Genomic DNA, 17,330 nt, shown 5'->3' with positions numbered 1-17,330 from the left:
CATATGCACCCCAAAATAGTGCCAATCAAACCGTCATCTCATCCCGCAAAAAAGGAGACCCTACCTAAGATAATCGCCCAAAACTGAAAAAACTATGGCTCTCAGAATATGGAGACACTAAAACATGATTTTCTTTTTGTTTCAAAAATGATATTATTGTGTAAAACTTACATAATTAAAAAAAAAAGTATACATATTAAGTATCGCCGCATCCGTATCGACCGGCTCTATAAAAAAAATCACATGACCTAACCCCTCAGATGAACACCGTAAAAAATTTAAAATAAAAACTGTGCTAAATAAACCATTTTTTGTCACCTTACAACACAAAAAGTGTAATAGCAAGCGATCAAAAAGTCACACGCAGCCCAAAATAGTGCCAATAAAACCGTCATCTCATCCCGCAAAAATCATACCCTACCCAAGGTAATCGCCCAAGAACTGAAAAAATTTGGGCTCTCAGACTATGGAAACACTAAAACATGATTTTTTTTGCTTCAAAAATGAAATCATTGTGTAAAACTTACATAAATAAAAAAAAAAGTATACATATTAGGTATCGCAGCGTCCGTAATAACTTGCTCTATAAAAATATCGCATGACCTAACCCCTCAGGTGAATACCGTAAAAAAATAAAAATAAAAACGGTGTAAAAAAAGCAATTTTTTGTCACCTTACATCACAAAAAGTGTAATAGCAAGCGACGGTTCCTCAGGTGGGTCGCCTGGCGAAGGCCACTACCCTTCCCCTGGCTGATGCGGCTTCCTTGTCGGATCCTGCTGACAAACGGGTCGAGTCCTTGGCCAAGTCCGTGTTCGTAGCAGCGGGTGCCGCCATCCATCCTGCTTTTGCCGCTTCCTGGGTGGCCAAGGCCTGCGCGATCTGGGCCAAACAGCTCATCCGAGCCTTACCTCCAGGCTCGGTCCAGGGGGAACTGGCAGTGCTTGCCTCTCAGATCTACCAGGCATCCAAGTTTCTTTGTGATGCCTTTATGGAATCGGCTCGCCGCTCCGGCCGTGCGGCCGCTAACTCTGTGGCCATACGCCGCACCATCTGGCTTCGTTTTTGGGGGGCGGATTCCGCCTCCAAGAAGGCTCTAATTTCCCTTCCTCGGTGGGAAGCGTTTGGAGGAGCTCATCTCTGAGGCCACTGGCGGTAAGAGTTTCCTCGGGCGCAGACCTATCGTTCCTTTCGGGCCCCTTCAGCCCGACCAGACAAGAAGTCCACTAGGCCTTCCTTTAAGGCCAAGCCCTCCTGGCATGCCAAGCCCAAACCTGCTCGCCCCCAGTCCACTAAGCCACCTTCCGCATGACTCGGCCCCGGTCAAGGTGGGGGGGGCGCTTGCTCGCTTTTCAGAATATCTGGCAAGCAAGTGTGGAGGACGCTTGGGTTCTGGAGGTAGTCTCCTCCGGATACAAGATCAAATTTTCAGGTCTTCCGTCGGGACGGTTCTTCCTGACGTCGCCCCCCCAAGTCCCCCGCCAGGGCAGATGAGTTTTTCCGGGCCATTCGTTCCCTTCGCTCTCTAGGGGTCATCATTTCGGTTCCGGAATCAGAACGCTTTCAGGGGTTCTACTCGAACCTGTTTACGGTTCCCAAGAAGGACGGTTCGCTCCACCCAATCCTGGACCTGAAGGCGCTCAAACACTTCGTCCGTGTCCGTCATTTTCACATGGAATCCTTCCGGTCGGTGATCGCCTCCTTGGAGGCGGACGAGTTCCTGTCGTCCATAGACATTCAGGACGCTTATTTACATGTCCCCATTGCCCTCTCCCATCAAAGGTTCCTTCGCTTCACGGTGGGTTCTCTTCATTTTCAGTTCGTCGCCCTGCCCTTCGGCCTGGCCTCTGCCCCGAGGGTTTTCACAAAGGTTCTAGAGCCTCTCGTGGCACTTCTCCGTGCCAGGGGGGTTGCATTGGTGCCTTACCTGGACGACCTTCTGATCCGGGCTCCGTCCTTGGAGGACAACCCTCTTGGCTCTTGCCCAATTCTGCTGGCTCATCAACCAATCCAAGTCCTCTCTCGTCCCATGCTGGAGGATGCCCTTTCTGGGCATGATCTTCGATACTCGCCTCGGGCGGGTGTTCCTTCCCCCAGAGTAGATTGCCTCTCCTCAGTCGGGGGTGACTCGTCTCCGCGACCCGTCTCCCTTGACCATCGAGATGTGTATGCGTGTCCTGGGCAGGATGGTGGCCTCCTTTGAGGCCATTCCCAATTCCACTCCCGGGACCTTCAGTTGTTCATCCTATCCAGGTGGGACAAGTCCCCGGCAGGCCTCGATCGCTGGACCCATCTCCCTCCCGAGCTTTGCCAGGATCTCTCCTGGTGGCTGAATCCTCGGACTGTGTCCCTGGGCCGGTCTTTCCTCCCCCCAGTTGGCGGGTGATCACCACAGATGCCAGCCTCTCGGTTGGGGGGCGGTCTTCGAGTCCCGCACTGTCCAGGGTCTTTGGTCTGTTCAGGAGTCTTCCCTGCAGATCAACGTCCTCGAACTCGGGGCAATTTTCCTGACACTCTCTCACTGGTCTCCCCATCTCCACGGTCTCCCGATCCGAGTTCAGATGGACAATTCCACCGCTGTGGCCTATCTGAACCACCAAGGGGGCACCAGGAGTGTGATGGCCCTTCAGGAAGCCTCCCGTATCCTGCGGTGGGCGGAGACGCACGTTCCAGTCCTCTCCGCCGTACACATTCCCGGGGTCGACAATTGGGCGGCAGATTTTCTCAGTCGTCAGCTCATCGACCCGGGCGAATGGTCTCTCCACACAGAGGTGTTCCTCCAACTTTGTCACTGTTGGGGAACCCCGGACGTGGATCTCTTCGCGTCGCGCCTCAACCGCAGGCTCCCGTGCTATGTTGCGCGGTCCAGGGACCCTCAGGCTCTCGCGGTCGACGCCCTAGTTCTGCCTTGGTCTCAGTTCGACCTTCTGTATCTTTTTCGTTCCATTCCTCTCCTTCCCCGAGTGCTCAAGCGTCTGAAGGCAGCCCGAGTTCCGGCGATCCTGGTGGCTCCGGATTGGCCCCGCAGGGCGTGGTACGCAGATCTGGTGTTTCTGCTCGCCGACATCCCGTGGCGACTTCCTCCGCGCCACGATCTCCTTTCCCAGGGCCCTCTGTTCCACCCGAATTTACCTCAGCTTCGTTTGACGGCATGGCTGTTGAGACTGCGGTCCTGAAGTCCCGTGGTCTCTCAGACTCGGTCATCCGGACGATGCTTCACACTCGCAAGCCCCAGTCGGCCCACATTTACTATGGGACCTGGAGAGCGTATTTTGCCTGGTGCGAATCTGGTCTTTTTCGCCCTCTCCGTTTCTCCGTCCCTAACATTCTGGCTTCTCTCAGGGGGCAGATTTCGGCCCTCTCGGTCCTCTTTCAGCGTCCTGTGGCCTCGCGGGCCCAGGTTAGGACTTTTCTCCAGGGTGTTGCTCGCCGAGCCACTCCCTTTCGCTTTCCGGTGGAGCCGTGGGACCTGAATCGCGTCCTGGACGCCCTTCAGTCATCGCCCTTCGAGCCCTTGGCAGAGATCTCTCTCTCGTTTGTCTCGTTTAAGGTGGCCTTCCTCGTGGCTGTCACCTGCATCCGCCGGGTTTCCGAACTTGCGGCGCTTTCTTGCCGTTCGCCTGGTGTTCCATCAGGACAAGGTGGTTTTGCGTCCTGTTCCCTCCTTTCTCCCGAAGGTGGTTTCCTCGTTTCATATTAATGAGGAAATCGTCCTTCCTTCCTTCTGCCCCAATCCTTCTCACTCTAAGGAGAAATCCCTCCATTGCCTGGATGTGGTTCGGGCTCTTCGCCTGTATCTTCGCCTCACGGAACCCTTCTGTCGTTCAGACTCTCTTTTTGTGGTCCCGGTGGGCCCTCGTAAAGGTTTGCCTGCCTCCAAGGCCACCATTTCTCGCTGGGTTCGGTCGGCCGTCAAGGAGGCCTATGTCGCGAAGGGCCGGGCTCCCCCTTCCAGGTTGACCGCACATTCAACTAGGGCGGTTGGGGCTTCTTGGGCGGTGCGTCATCAGGCATCAGCTTCCCAGGTCTGCCGGGCCGCCACCTGGGCGTCGGTTCACACTTTTTCTAAGTTCTACCATATTCATTCCTTGGCTTCTGCTGATGCCATTCTGGGATGCAAGGTTCTGCAAGCAGCTGTGCTTTAGATTGGTGGCATGGCACTTTTTTCTTCCCTCCCTCGGGGACTGCTTTTGGACGTCCCATGGTGCTGTGTCCCCCAATGCCATGCACGAGAAAATTTGTTTTTTTATACTCACCGTAAAATCCTTTTCTCGTAGTAGGCATTGGGGGAAACAGATCCCCCCCTTCTTGAGTTTCTTCTTGTTTGAGGTTCCGGCTTTTGCCTAGTTTGGTTGTCGGGTTTGCCCAGTTGAAGACTTGTTGTTGGCTTTCAGTTTTTTTTGGTTCAGGTGTGACGTTCCTACTGCTTTTGTACCGACTGATCTCTCTCGGCTCTGGCAGAGGGGTATAGCCCACCTGGGTGGAGCCAACTTTTTATGTTTCTAGTGTCAGCCTCTTAGTGGCAGCTGGGCATATACCCATGGTGCTGTGTCCCCCAATGCCTACTACGAGAAAAGGATTTTACGGTGAGTACAAAAAATCCAATTTTCTTGTTACCTTGCCTCACAAAAAGTGTAATATAGGGCAAACAAAAATCATATGTACCCTAAACTAGTACCAACAATACTGCCACCCTATCCTGTAGTTTCTAAAATAGGGTCACTTTTTTGGAGTTTCTACTTTTTTTTTACACCATGTCCCATTTGAAGCCCCCCTGAGCACCCCGCTCAGGGGGGCTTCAAATGGGACATGGTGTAAAAAAAAAAAACAGTCCAGCAAGATCTGCCTTCCAAAAACCGTATGGCATTCCTTTCCTTCTGCGCCCTGCCGTGTGCCCGTACAGCAGTTTACGACCACATATGGGGTGTTTCTGTAAACTACAGAATTAGGGCCATAAATATTGGAAAAAAATTATTAAAATAGAAAATCTGCCAAAAAAGTGAAATTTTTAAATTGTATCTCTATTTTCCATTAATTCTTGTGGAACACTTAAAGGGTTAACAAAGTTTGTAAAATCAGTTTTGAATACCTTGAGGGGTGTAGTTTATAGAATGGGGTCATTTTTGGGTGGTTTCTATTATGTAAGCCTCGCAAAGTGACTTCAGACCTGAACTGGTCCCTAAAAATTGGGTTTTTGAAAATTTCTGAAAAATTTCAAGATTTTCTTCTAAACTTCTAAGCCTTGTAACATCCCCAAAAAATTAAATATCATTCCCAAAATGATCCAAACATGAAGTAGACATATGGGGAATGCAAAGTAATAACTATTTTTGGAGGTATTACTATGTATTATAGAAGTAAAGAAATTGAAACTTGGAAATTTGCAATTTTTTACAAATTTTTGGTAAATTTTGTATTTTTTTATAAATAAAAATGAATTTTTTTTACTTCATTTTACCAGTGTCATGAAGTACAATATGTGACGAAAAAACTATCTCAGAATGGCCTGGATAAGTCAAAGCGTTTTAAAGTTATCAGCACTTAAAGTGACACTGGTCAGATTTGCAAAAAATGGCCAAGTCCTTAAGGTGAAATAGGCCTGAGTCTTTAAGGGGTTAAAGAGGAGTTGTCACCTCTCCTGACATGTCCGTTTTAGTAACTACTTGCATTCCCCATGTAATACCAATTCAAAGGCATCTATTCTTATTACTCTGTGTTGTGACATTCCTATAATATTCCTGCTAATAGTTGACAAATTGCCAGCAGTTTGCACTAAAGGTATTGTTGGGTGTTACTAGTAGGGAGTCTGACTCTGTCCAATCAGTGCTGCTGGTGTCGGACTGTGCAAGGACACCCCCCCCCCCCCTCCACACACACACACACTGGTAACACCCATCTGTACCCTTACTGCAAGCTGCTGGTAATCCATTCATAAACTTCTAGCAGAAATAACAAAGCAATGGCATAACCAAAGAGCAATAAGAATAGAGCCTCCAGAATCGTTATTACATGGGGAAGACATGTCTGGAGAGGTGACAGGTCCTCTTTAACACTCCTCCACTGGGAGGTGTCGGGCATGTTGGATTTCAACATGCCTGATTTTTTTTGTTCTCAGGAAGATAAGCTGCTGCCAGAGATGTGTGGCAGCTGCTTTCTGTCCTCTCCCCATAGATTAAGAAGTCTTAGAGGGGCTATCCGGGTTGCACCACGATCCCGTGCAGCAACCACCTCTGGGATCATGTGCCATACACTGGACACGTGATCCTAGTCTGGGGTTAGAATCCACAGCGCTAACAAGGGATTCACACTCACGCATGCACTACGGATACTAACGCCAGGCACGTAATCTCGGAAGTGGTCACCTTACAGGATCGCAGTGCAACCTGGATACCCCTTTGAGTGTATGGCCAGCATTAGTCTGTACATTGTGTACTCCACTGTACTGGATTGTGGAAAAAGTACAGTTCACACCAGGCACAGCACATTCTGATGCATGCAGCGCTATTTTTTTTCTGTATTTTCTGCAACGAAGGCTTGTAACACAGATGTGAACACAGCCCCATCCTCATAAACTGGGCATAAAAAGACAATCACCCTCATCTTCTAACATGCATGCAAGGACCGCCGGGTGTAGTCCACATGATTTCTTTCTTCTTAGAAGATTCACAATTTGTCATAAAAAAATAATCTCAATAAAACTGCTTACTGAGAGAAGATGGCTGTACATTATTAAAGCTGGAAGGCTTATGAGATTCATAGCCACTAACTCTGGGGACGCCAGTGACTCATAATGATGCAGCCTAGCTTCTCATTGACCGTAATCCAATCAAGTTGTTATATATTGACTCAAGTAGAACCCAAGATAATGTTGTTTCGTTTTTCCTTTCCCAGCTTAGAGCTTATCTCACAGTCACAACCATAAAGGCTAAGCCATATTCAAGATAGTCTATGGCAGGGGTCGCCAACCCGCGGCTCTTTGCCTCTTCAAGTGCGGCTCTAGCGGTGGAGCTGGGAAGAAGTCAGGCCAGTGCACTCTACACCCCACCCATTCTCAAATCTTTTTTCCTGATCAGGCACCGTTGCTACTCTGCAGCTCCAGCTCGCTGGCCACTACGTCCTGATGCGCACGTAGTACGTGGAGACGCACACTATGACCTGACGCTGTGCGCATCAGGTTGCAGTGGAGACCGTCTCAGACCTGCAGAGTAGCAGGTGCCTGATCAGAAGCCCAGTGCCCGATCAGGAGAGGTAGGCGATTTCTTTAAATTATAGTACTGAGCATGGGGGATACTGATCTAAGCATGGGGGTGGTCTTATCTGAGCATGGGGGGGGTCTTATCTGAGCAATGGGGGTCTGATCTGAGCAATGGGGGTCTGATCTGAGCAATGGGGGTCTGATCTGAGCATGGGAGTCTGGTCTGAGCATGGGGAGGTCAGATCTGAGCATGGGGAGGTCAGATCTGAGCATGGGGAGGTCAGATCTGAGCATGGGGAGGTCAGATCTGAGCATGGGGAGGTCATATCTGAGCATGGGGAGGTCAGATCTGAGCATGGGAAGGTCAGATCTGAGCATGGGGAGGTCAGATCTGAGTACGGGGGAGTCTGATTTGAGCATGGGAGTCTGGTCTGAGCATGGGGGTCAGATTTGAGCATGGGAGGTCAGATCTGAGCATGGGGGGCCAAATCTGAGTACGGAGGGTCAGATCTGAGCATGGGGGGTCTGATCTGAGCATGGGGGGTCTGGTCTGAGCATGGGAGTCTGGTCTGAGCATGGGAGTCTGGTCTGAGCATGGGAGTCGTCTGATCTGAGCACGGTGGGGCAGATTTGAGCATGGGGGGTCTGATCTTAGCATGGGGGGGCCAAATCTGAGTACAGGGGAGTCTGATCTGAGCATGGGGGGGGTCCTATCTCAACATGGAGGGTCAGATCTGAGCATGGGGGGGTCTGATCTGAGCATGGGAGTCTGGTCTGAGCATGGGAGTCTGGTCTGAGCATGGGAGTCTGGTCTGAGCATGGGGGGGTCTGATCTGAGCATGGGGGGGTCTGATCTGAGCATGGGGGGGTCTGATCTGAGCATGGGGGGGTCTGATCTGAGCATGGGGGGCTGACACTGGGAGTCTGATTTGTGTTGTCTGATCTGAGCATTGGGGTCTAATTTGGAGGTCTGATGAGGATCTGGGATCTTATCTTAGGTCAGATGAGTATTGGGGGTCTGATGAAAAATATTTTTTTTCTTTTCTTCTCTGCTAATGAAAAATAAGAAAAAACCTCAGATCAGATGAAAAAAATTTTTTTTTCTTATTTTCCTCCGCTAAAACCTAGGTGCATCTTATAGGGCGAAAAATACGGTGACTCGTGTGTGGCTCCTGGTAGTTATACATTTATTTTTTTCTAGCTCTTTATGTCTATGGTATCCCAAGTCTCCAGTAAAGGGGTTATCCACCATTTACAAATGCCTTTCTAGTAGACATAAACTAGTCACAGAGTGTTCTGCTGAATGGACCTCAGCGATTAGCTGTAATCTGCCAGAAAACCTGGGAGTAAGTGTTTCATTTCCACCACTACAGGAGAAACTAAGTATTACATGATGACCATTGAAATCAATGTACTATCTTCATAATGTATGGACATTTTGGGTCCTCTAAAGACATTCTTTCCTGCTAATTGATGGGGGTTCCAAATATCCTGATAGGGTAGTCAAATGATGGCATACTAAGCTTCGAATACATCCAAATCACCAGCTGAATGTGCATCTGGGTCTGTGGGTATCGAGACTTAAGTCAGCGGTATAGCATCTTTACCTTGGTCAGGGTATTTAGAGGCAGAGTTAGAACAAAAAAGTGAACCTTTGCCGCAGGGTAAATGAAAACCTGGTTCTGGTTCTTCTAAGGTTAATTGTTTAGGACATTCATCAAGCTGTAGTACTTCATGCTGACTAGCAATCGTTTGACTTCCTCCCTGGGTGACCACTATTTGGGTACATGTATAGAGGTAGTCACAGGGCTTTCTGTACCTCTACACAGACCTATTTAGGCTGATACAACATAAGTAACAGAGGCATAAGACACCATTGTGGTCCCCCATTGTGAGAGCAGCTAATCCAGTATCATTGGATAGCTTTGCCCTTAATGAGCACAGCTATCCCACTTGTTCTGGTGAGCCTCGGGTGGTCTTGTTCTTGAACAAGGGAGCCGATCTAAGCAAGCAGAGCTGTAGGGGGAAGAACAAATGAGCACCTCGGATGAGGCAGGAGGTGTATTTGAGACAATAGACCATGCAGGTAAGCTAGAGTCACTGATTATAGCTGATAAAGAGATAATTAGCAACCGATTAAAAGGAATAGCGTATGTGTGTGTGTGTGTATATATATATATATATATATATATATATATATATATATATATGTGTATGTATGAAGCTGTTTTCTTACATTTTTAGTATCATTATCTCATTCTTTGCTGCTCTTCTCACTTTTCGGCCATCTTTTTTCAGGAACTTTTTGCAGACGTAGACACGGTCAGTCTGCATCTCTCGGGCGAGGCATATTTCACAAAACTCCTTCCTGTGGGGCACAGGTATAGTGAATAGATACCCAATGTTAAATCAACCAGTGAAAAAGAAGTGATGAAAGTCGCCAGAGGCACGATACTCACGAACAGAGGAGCTGGCCAATCTCATACTTGTCTGTGATATCCGAGAAGCAGTTGTATGTTTTCTCATTGCGGACACTGATACATCCAAAAGGCATGGCCACTACAAGAGACGATAGAGAAGGTAGGTGAGAGCAGAACAGAGGGACAAGACACACATAATACCGAGCCCCCTCAATTCAGGGGAGCAGATACCGATCCAGAAAAAAACACAGTCAAAACTCTTAAACTGAATCTATCCCTTTTACCACCATGTTGCTTAAAGGGCCATCAATCTATATTCATTCATTTCTTAATATATCTTTATAGTGATCAGAGCTTTACAGCAAGTAAGAATTAGATGATGCAGTTTCTGCTGCCACCACCAGAGGGAGCCTGTGTACTTTCTGCACTATTGATCTCCGTGTGTGTATGCACTAAGCTCCCCCTAGTGGTGGCTAGAAATAATAATTTCAATAGGGGCCTGTCACCACTCCTGACATGTTTTAGTAAATACTGGAAAATGTGTGAATGAATTGCCAAGTGGATGTTACTGGTTTAAGGGGGGGGGGGGGGGGGGGGTCTCTGCAGTCTCATACTGTCTAATCAATGCTGTGTAGAGTCCCCCATTGTTAACACCCAGCTGGCGATTCATTCCTAAACTTCTAGTAAGAATAATATACAGTCATAAGTCATACAACATACAGTCATAAGAATAGATGCTCCAGCATGTTAATGTGGAATACATGTAGTTACTAAAACAGACATGTCAGGAGAGGGGACAGGTCCTTTTTAACTGATTTCCTGTAGCAACCACCAGGGGCAGCTTACTGCATACTATTAATACACTGGTATCAGTACTGAGGTAGGTTACCAAGATCCCTCTAGTGGTGGCTGCATTTCATTTAAAGGGACTATCCATTTTTTTTCCAAGCAATAGTCTATCCTCAGGATAGATCGTCACTATGTGATTGGTGGGGGTATGACACCCTGTCAATCAGTTTCTTCAGTGTAGCTCCGGCGACATAGCTGGTTACTACAGTGCTGCTCCCGTTGGTCACTACACAGGGCACAGAGCTATGTAGTTCAGGTGCCGAGCTACTCTGAATCAGCTAATTGGCAGGTGTGCAGGGTTGTCAGACCACCACCGATCAGATTGTGGGATAGGCCATCAGTTGTCAAAATCTGGACTGTCCTTTTAATTCTCTGGCAGTGCAGGGGATATGGAGCTCTGTATCGGAGAAAGGATAGTTATCTACTCATCAGACTCATTTTAGGGCATCTCCAAGGTGCACATATGGCAATGAGTTAATGGCGAGTACATGTGTACTATCTGACATTGGAGGCATATCCCGGCGATATGCCACTAGTGTATGAGATCAGTGTAACCCTTTAATGTGACATCAGGTCTGATGAGAGGAAGCTTCTAACTGGTACAGCCATGTCCCTGCTCCCCTACAGAGTTATGCAGGTGAAACCCCTTTCACGTCACGATAAAAAAAAAAAAAGATATTGGAATACTGGTTAAATGTTAGGACTTCTTTATCATCCTACAGAATAGCAAGACTTAATTTTACAAAGACGGTATCAATATCCTTTCATGTAAATGCAGAGTGTACAACGACATCTCAATAATTTATCTTCCGACCGTGCGGGGGATCGGTAGGGGGAGGGACAGATCCGAAAGTATAATCCTAACCTTATCAAAGTCTTCACTCTTACAAAATGCCACTTTCTACCGACTGATACCCATTAAAATCCAGCCCCGAGATATCTCTTTCCAAAGTAAAAAGCTGTCATTAAAAATGTATACGTGATATCAAAAAGACAGATAACTATGATCATAATGAATCCTGAATAACTGATTCTTACCACAGATAATGTTATCCTGCCCTAATCGTATCAAAGTGCAAATTTAATGTTATAATGGACTCTTTTTAAAGGGATATTCTACTAACATGTCACAAGAGTCGAATGGGTTGGGGGGGTTCAGCAGGAGGTGTCCCAGCTCCAAAACCCTTATACTTTCTTCCAATTAATAAATTCCTCCTTTGCATATATTTTTTAGGGTTGGACTTATTAATACCTCTACAGGGATTGAGGCTTGTTACCTTCACACAATTGTGACTGCCGGCAGCCGCCACTAGAGGGAGCTCACTGCATACAGATTTATACAACATCCATTGAACTTCGTCATGAGTCTGTCTTCAGTAAGCTTCCCCTAGTGGCTGCCGCAGGCACAGACAACAATGCATTATATAACGCTATAGCGGTGTGAAGGGAAGCAGGAGATTTGGAGATCGGCAGCTATGTATATTCCCTATAAAGACATATTATGAAGTTAATCAGCACAGAATTTTAGAACCTAAAAACAAAATGAGATGTTCTAATGTTCAGCGTGCTACACTGCAGTTGGGTCATGGGATATGTGCAGCGGCGCTGGTTAGATCACTGACTTCCATATTGTTCAATCACGGGTGTATGGCTCCTTTTAGATGTAGGTGTGTGTGGCTGAAGAATGCACCGAACATCAGCTTTCATAATATTTACTGCTGCTTCAAATCTGGTGCTGTAACCTGAGCTTCAGAGGGCGTCAATATGAGCAAGTCCGGAACAGATGGACCAAGTACAGATCACTGCACATCACGTCCACATCTTGCCCTGCGCTGTCACTGCACACATGGGATGTGTCCCGTTCTGACGCTGCACACAGTCTGTTCTGTAAAGCAACAGCGGACAAGTATTCCTTTTAACCAACCTTTCAACATCCATTAGTTCAGCAATTCCAGTAGACTGCAACTTGTTTAAAGGAGAGCGGGCGTAATCAGTACGCCAAATGCCTTTAAATTAGAGCATGTTGGCTGGAATATCAGGCTAATCTGAAAGCGACTTTTACAGGCAGGACTGGAGGGATTGGCTGACAAAAAGGAAAAGAGCCAAAGCCCTACACTACAGTGTGAGCCATAATGCCCTCCATTACAGTGTCAGCCATAATGCCCTTCTAACAATGCCAGCCAATGCTCGGCATTGCCATAACTGCCATCCAATGCCCCCTGCTAGTTCCAGCCAATGCTCACCATTAGTGTGAGCCCCAATGCCCAAATAAGTGCCAGCCACTGCCCTCCATTACAGTTTGAGCCAAAATTTCCCCCTATCAGTTTCAGCAGATGCTCTCCAGAACAGTGTGATTTCTAATGCCCTGCATTACCGTATGGCCCTGCTAACTGCAATCCAATGCCCCTGCTGGTACCAGCCAATGCCCTCCATTACAAAGTAAGAAATAATGTCCCCACTACTAGTGCCAATCAATGCCCTCCATTACAGAGTAAGAAATAATGTCCCCCTACTAGTGCCAATCAATGCCCTCCATTACAGAGTAAGAAATAATGTCCCCCTACTAGTGCCAGCCAATGCCCTCCATTACAGAGTAAGAAATAATGTCCCCACTACTAGTGCCAATCGATGCCCTCCATTACAGAGTAAGAAATAATGTCCCCCTACTAGTGCCAATCAATGCCCTCCATTACAGAGTAAGAAATAATGTCCCCCTACTAGTGCCAGCCAATGCCCTCCATTACAGAGTAAGAAATAATGTCCCCCTACTAGTGCCAGCCAATGCCCTCCATTACAGAGTAAGAAATAATGTCCCCACTACTAGTGCCAATGCCCTCCATTACAGAGTAAGAAATAATGTCCCTCTACTAGTGCCAGCCAGTGCCCTCCATTACAGAGTAAGAAATAATGTCCCCCTACTAGTGCCAGCCAATGCCTCCATTACAGAGTAAGAAATAATGTCCCCCTACTAGTGCCAGCCAATGCCTCCATTACAGAGTAAGAAATAATGTCCCCCTACTAGTGACAGCCAGTGCCCTCCATTACAGAGTAAGAAATAATGTCCCCCTACTAGTGCCAGCCAATGCCTCCATTACAGAGTAAGAAATAATGTCCCACTACTAGTGCCAATCAATGCCTCCATTACAGAGTAAGAAATAATGTCCCCCTACTAGTGCCAGCCAGTGCCCTCCATTACAGAGTAAGAAATAATGTCCCCCTACTAGTGCCAGCCAATGCCTCCATTACAGAGTAAGAAATAATGTCCCCCTACTAGTGCCAATCAATGCCCTCCATTACAGAGTAAGAAATAATGTCCCCCTACTAGTGCCAGCCAATGCCCTCCATTACAGAGTAAGAAATAATGTCCCCACTACTAGTGCCAATGCCCTCCATTACAGAGTAAGAAATAATGTCCCTCTACTAGTGCCAGCCAGTGCCCTCCATTACAGAGTAAGAAATAATGTCCCCCTACTAGTGCCAGCCAATGCCTCCATTACAGAGTAAGAAATAATGTCCCCCTACTAGTGGCAGCCAGTGCCCTCCATTACAGAGTAAGAAATAATGTCCCCCTACTAGTGCCAGCCAGTGCCCTCATTACAGAGTAAGAAATAATGTCCCCCTACTAGTGCCAGCCAATGCCTCCATTACAGAGTAAGAAATAATGTCCCCCTACTAGTGCCAGCCAATGCCTCCATTACAGAGTAAGAAATAATGTCCCCCTACTAGTGCCAGCCAGTGCCCTCCATTACAGAGTAAGAAATAATGTCCCCCTACTAGTGCCAGCCAATGCCTCCATTACAGAGTAAGAAATAATGTCCCCCTACTAGTGCCAGCCAATGCCCTCCATTACAGAGTAAGAAATAATGTCCCCCTACTAGTGCCAGCCAATGCCCTCCATTACAGAGTAAGAAATAATGTCCCGCTACTAGTGCCAGCCAATGCCCTCCATTACAGAGTAAGAAATAATGCCCCACTACTAGTGCCAATCAATGCCCTCCATTACAGAGTAAGAAATAATGTCCCTCTACTAGTGCCAGCCAGTGCCCTCCATTACAGAGTAAGAAATAATGTCCCCCTACTAGTGCCAGCCAGTGCCCTCCATTACAGAGTAAGAAATAATGTCCCCCTACTAGTGCCAGCCAGTGCCCTCCATTACAGAGTAAGAAATAATGTCCCCCTACTAGTGCCAGCCAATGCCCTCCATTACAGAGTAAGAAATAATGCCCCACTACTAGTGCCAATCAATGCCCTCCATTACAGAGTAAGAAATAATGTCCCTCTACTAGTGCCAGCCAATGCCCTCCATTACAGAGTAAGAAATAATGTCCCCCTACTAGTGCCAGCCAATGCCCTCCATTACAGAGTAAGAAATAATGTCCCCTACTAGTGCCAATCAATGCCCTCCATTACAGAGTAAGAAAGAATGTCCCTCTACTAGTGCCAGCCAGTGCCCTCCATTACAGAGTAAGAAATAATGTCCCCCTACTAGTGCCAGCCAATGCCTCCATTACAGAGTAAGAAATAATGTCCCCCTACTAGTGCCAGCCAATGCCCTCCATTACAGAGTAAGAAATAATGCCCCCTACTAGTGCCAGCCAATGCCTCCATTACAGAGTAAGAAATAATGCCCTCCATTACCGTGGGCCAAGAACAGACCCTGAAGAAGCGCCCATGCTTTTAGAAAGTGATTACCCAGTTCCCCCTTCTGACTCCTAAAAGTAAGAACTCGCTTTATCTGTATCATCTCTCTGCTTTATTAGCTTCAATCCTCCTGTTTTCTTATATCGGGTTGACATTTTTAAGCTTTGGAACCAATTACCAGTTTCAACATATAAATAATAAGGGTGCTGACACACGTCGGGGCCGGGCGGCGTTTTTGGTCCGGCAAAAAAAAAACAACACGTGGTTTTTGCGACAACAGACCTGCATTTACGGTGCAATTTTTTCCATTAAAGGGAAATCACACAGCAGACGTAAATGACTATAAACGCAGCCTTAATACTTTTCATTTCAATGCCTTTAATGGGGGGGGGGGGGGGGGGTGCACTAACTACTTTAGATTCATTGGGCTACAGTGTAGCAATTCTTCCGGAAAATACAGAAACATAAAATGATAATATAGCAAACAAATACCACTCAGTGCACATAAAATAACCGACATACACTGTCAAAACTGCCTACGTAATACCACCAGCGAGTCTGTAGAATCTGACTGCCATGTATAATACGTAAGCGCTTCATTAATACTACCATAATAACAGTATTTTATAGTGCCAAATAACATAATACTGCCGTATATATAACCACTGTGATACACTGCCCAATACCACTACACACTTCCTAAATAATACCGTACAGTTATATATAGTGCCATACAGCACCAACTGCTTAGTGCCTGCTCATATGGCGGGTGATGGAGGCGGTTGCTATCATTTGGCCCAGGTGTATTAAGAGGTTAAATTACTTCTACCGTTTCTATCACAGGAAAAAAAAGACTTGTTTTATCCATTATATTTGATGAAATTGCTTAAAATCAGTCTAACATGAAAAGTTTCTGTGAGCAGCGTAGCTTCTAATTAAATCAGAGAACGCTCTCAGTTGAATGAAATATGTTAAATATGTCACTCGCCAGAACGCAACAATTAAACCCGCAGTGAAATGTCTCTTTCCAGGTGACAAAAATGAGACCTAAAAAGCAATTAAAATGGGATTCTGGGGATGGGAAGTGCCTTGTATAAATGCATAGGGTCATATACTGGGGGGGGGAGTGATGTTGATAGCAACCAATCACGTGCCACATCTAACGAGGCGGTCATAGACCTGATAATCACTAATGATCTCACTGTGAGCACTGACAATCGATCTATGCACAGTAACTATATCTTATCAGTTTCCACTGGTTGAAATGACTGATCTGATCTGCTGGCAATGAATCAGGTTACAGACAAGAAATGGCGACGGTAGAAGTGACTTCTCACATGTGAATGTGTTTCATTACTCCAGAAACTAGTTTTATATTACATATATTGGACATTGGACATTTCTTTTTTCAAATAGATTGCTACACACATGGCCCATCCCTTGCAGTCACTGCACACACGGCCCATCCCCTGCAGTCACTGCACACGCGGCCCATCCCCTGCAGTCACTGCACACGCGGCCCATTCCCTGCAGTCACTGCACACGCGGCCCATTCCCTGCAGTCACTGCACACACGGCCCATCCCCTGCAGTCACTGCACACACGGCCCATCCCCTGCAGTCACTGCACACACGGCCCATCCCCTGCAGTCACTACACACGGCCCATCCCCTGCAGTCACTACACACATGGCCCATCCCCTGCAGTCACTACACACGGCCCATCCCCTGCAGTCACTACACACATGGCCCATCCCCTGCAGTCACTGCACACGCGGCCCGTCCCCTGCAGTCACTACACACACGGCCCATCCCCTGCAGTCACTGCACACGCGGCCCATCCCCTGCAGTCACTGCACACATGGCCTATCCCCTGCAGTCACTGCACACGCGGCCCGTCCCCTGCAGTCACTACACACGGCCCGTCCCCTGCAGTCACTACACACACGGCCCATCCCCTGTAGTCACTAGGCACACGGCCCATCCCCTGCAGTCACTACACACGGCCTATCCCCTGCAGTCACTGCACATACGGCCCATCCCCTGCAGTCACTGCACACGGCCTATCCCCTGCAGTCACTGCACATACGGCCCATCCCCTGCAGTCACTGCACACGCGGCCCATCCCCTGCAGTCACTGCACACGCGGCCCATTCCCTGCAGTCACTGCACACATGGCCCATCCCCTGCAGTCACTGCACACACGGCCCATCCCCTGCAGTCACTA

The 17,330-nt window shown here is 47.5% G+C and overlaps 1 protein-coding gene across 1 annotated transcript in view; it reads right to left on the bottom strand.

The window, feature by feature from the left end:
• LOC120977044 (caM kinase-like vesicle-associated protein) overlaps positions 1 to 9,770 on the bottom strand; it is a 32,480-nt gene extending 22,710 nt beyond the window's left edge. Inside the window, exons 1-2 of the mRNA XM_040404773.1 lie at positions 9,655 to 9,770; positions 9,432 to 9,563 (exon numbers count right to left, since the gene is read on the bottom strand). Of these exons, the coding sequence (XP_040260707.1) occupies positions 9,432 to 9,563; positions 9,655 to 9,749 (227 nt within the window). The 5' untranslated portion in view covers positions 9,750 to 9,770. The remainder of the gene's footprint in view (positions 1 to 9,431; positions 9,564 to 9,654) is intronic.
• Between the last annotated feature and the right edge of the window lie 7,560 nt (positions 9,771 to 17,330).

The sequence above is a fragment of the Bufo bufo genome, chromosome 8, assembly GCF_905171765.1.
Source record: "Bufo bufo chromosome 8, aBufBuf1.1, whole genome shotgun sequence".
Classification (NCBI taxonomy): Eukaryota; Metazoa; Chordata; class Amphibia; order Anura; family Bufonidae; genus Bufo; species Bufo bufo.
Note: the sequence above shows the minus strand (reverse complement) of the source record. Positions and strands in the feature narration are given on the sequence as shown.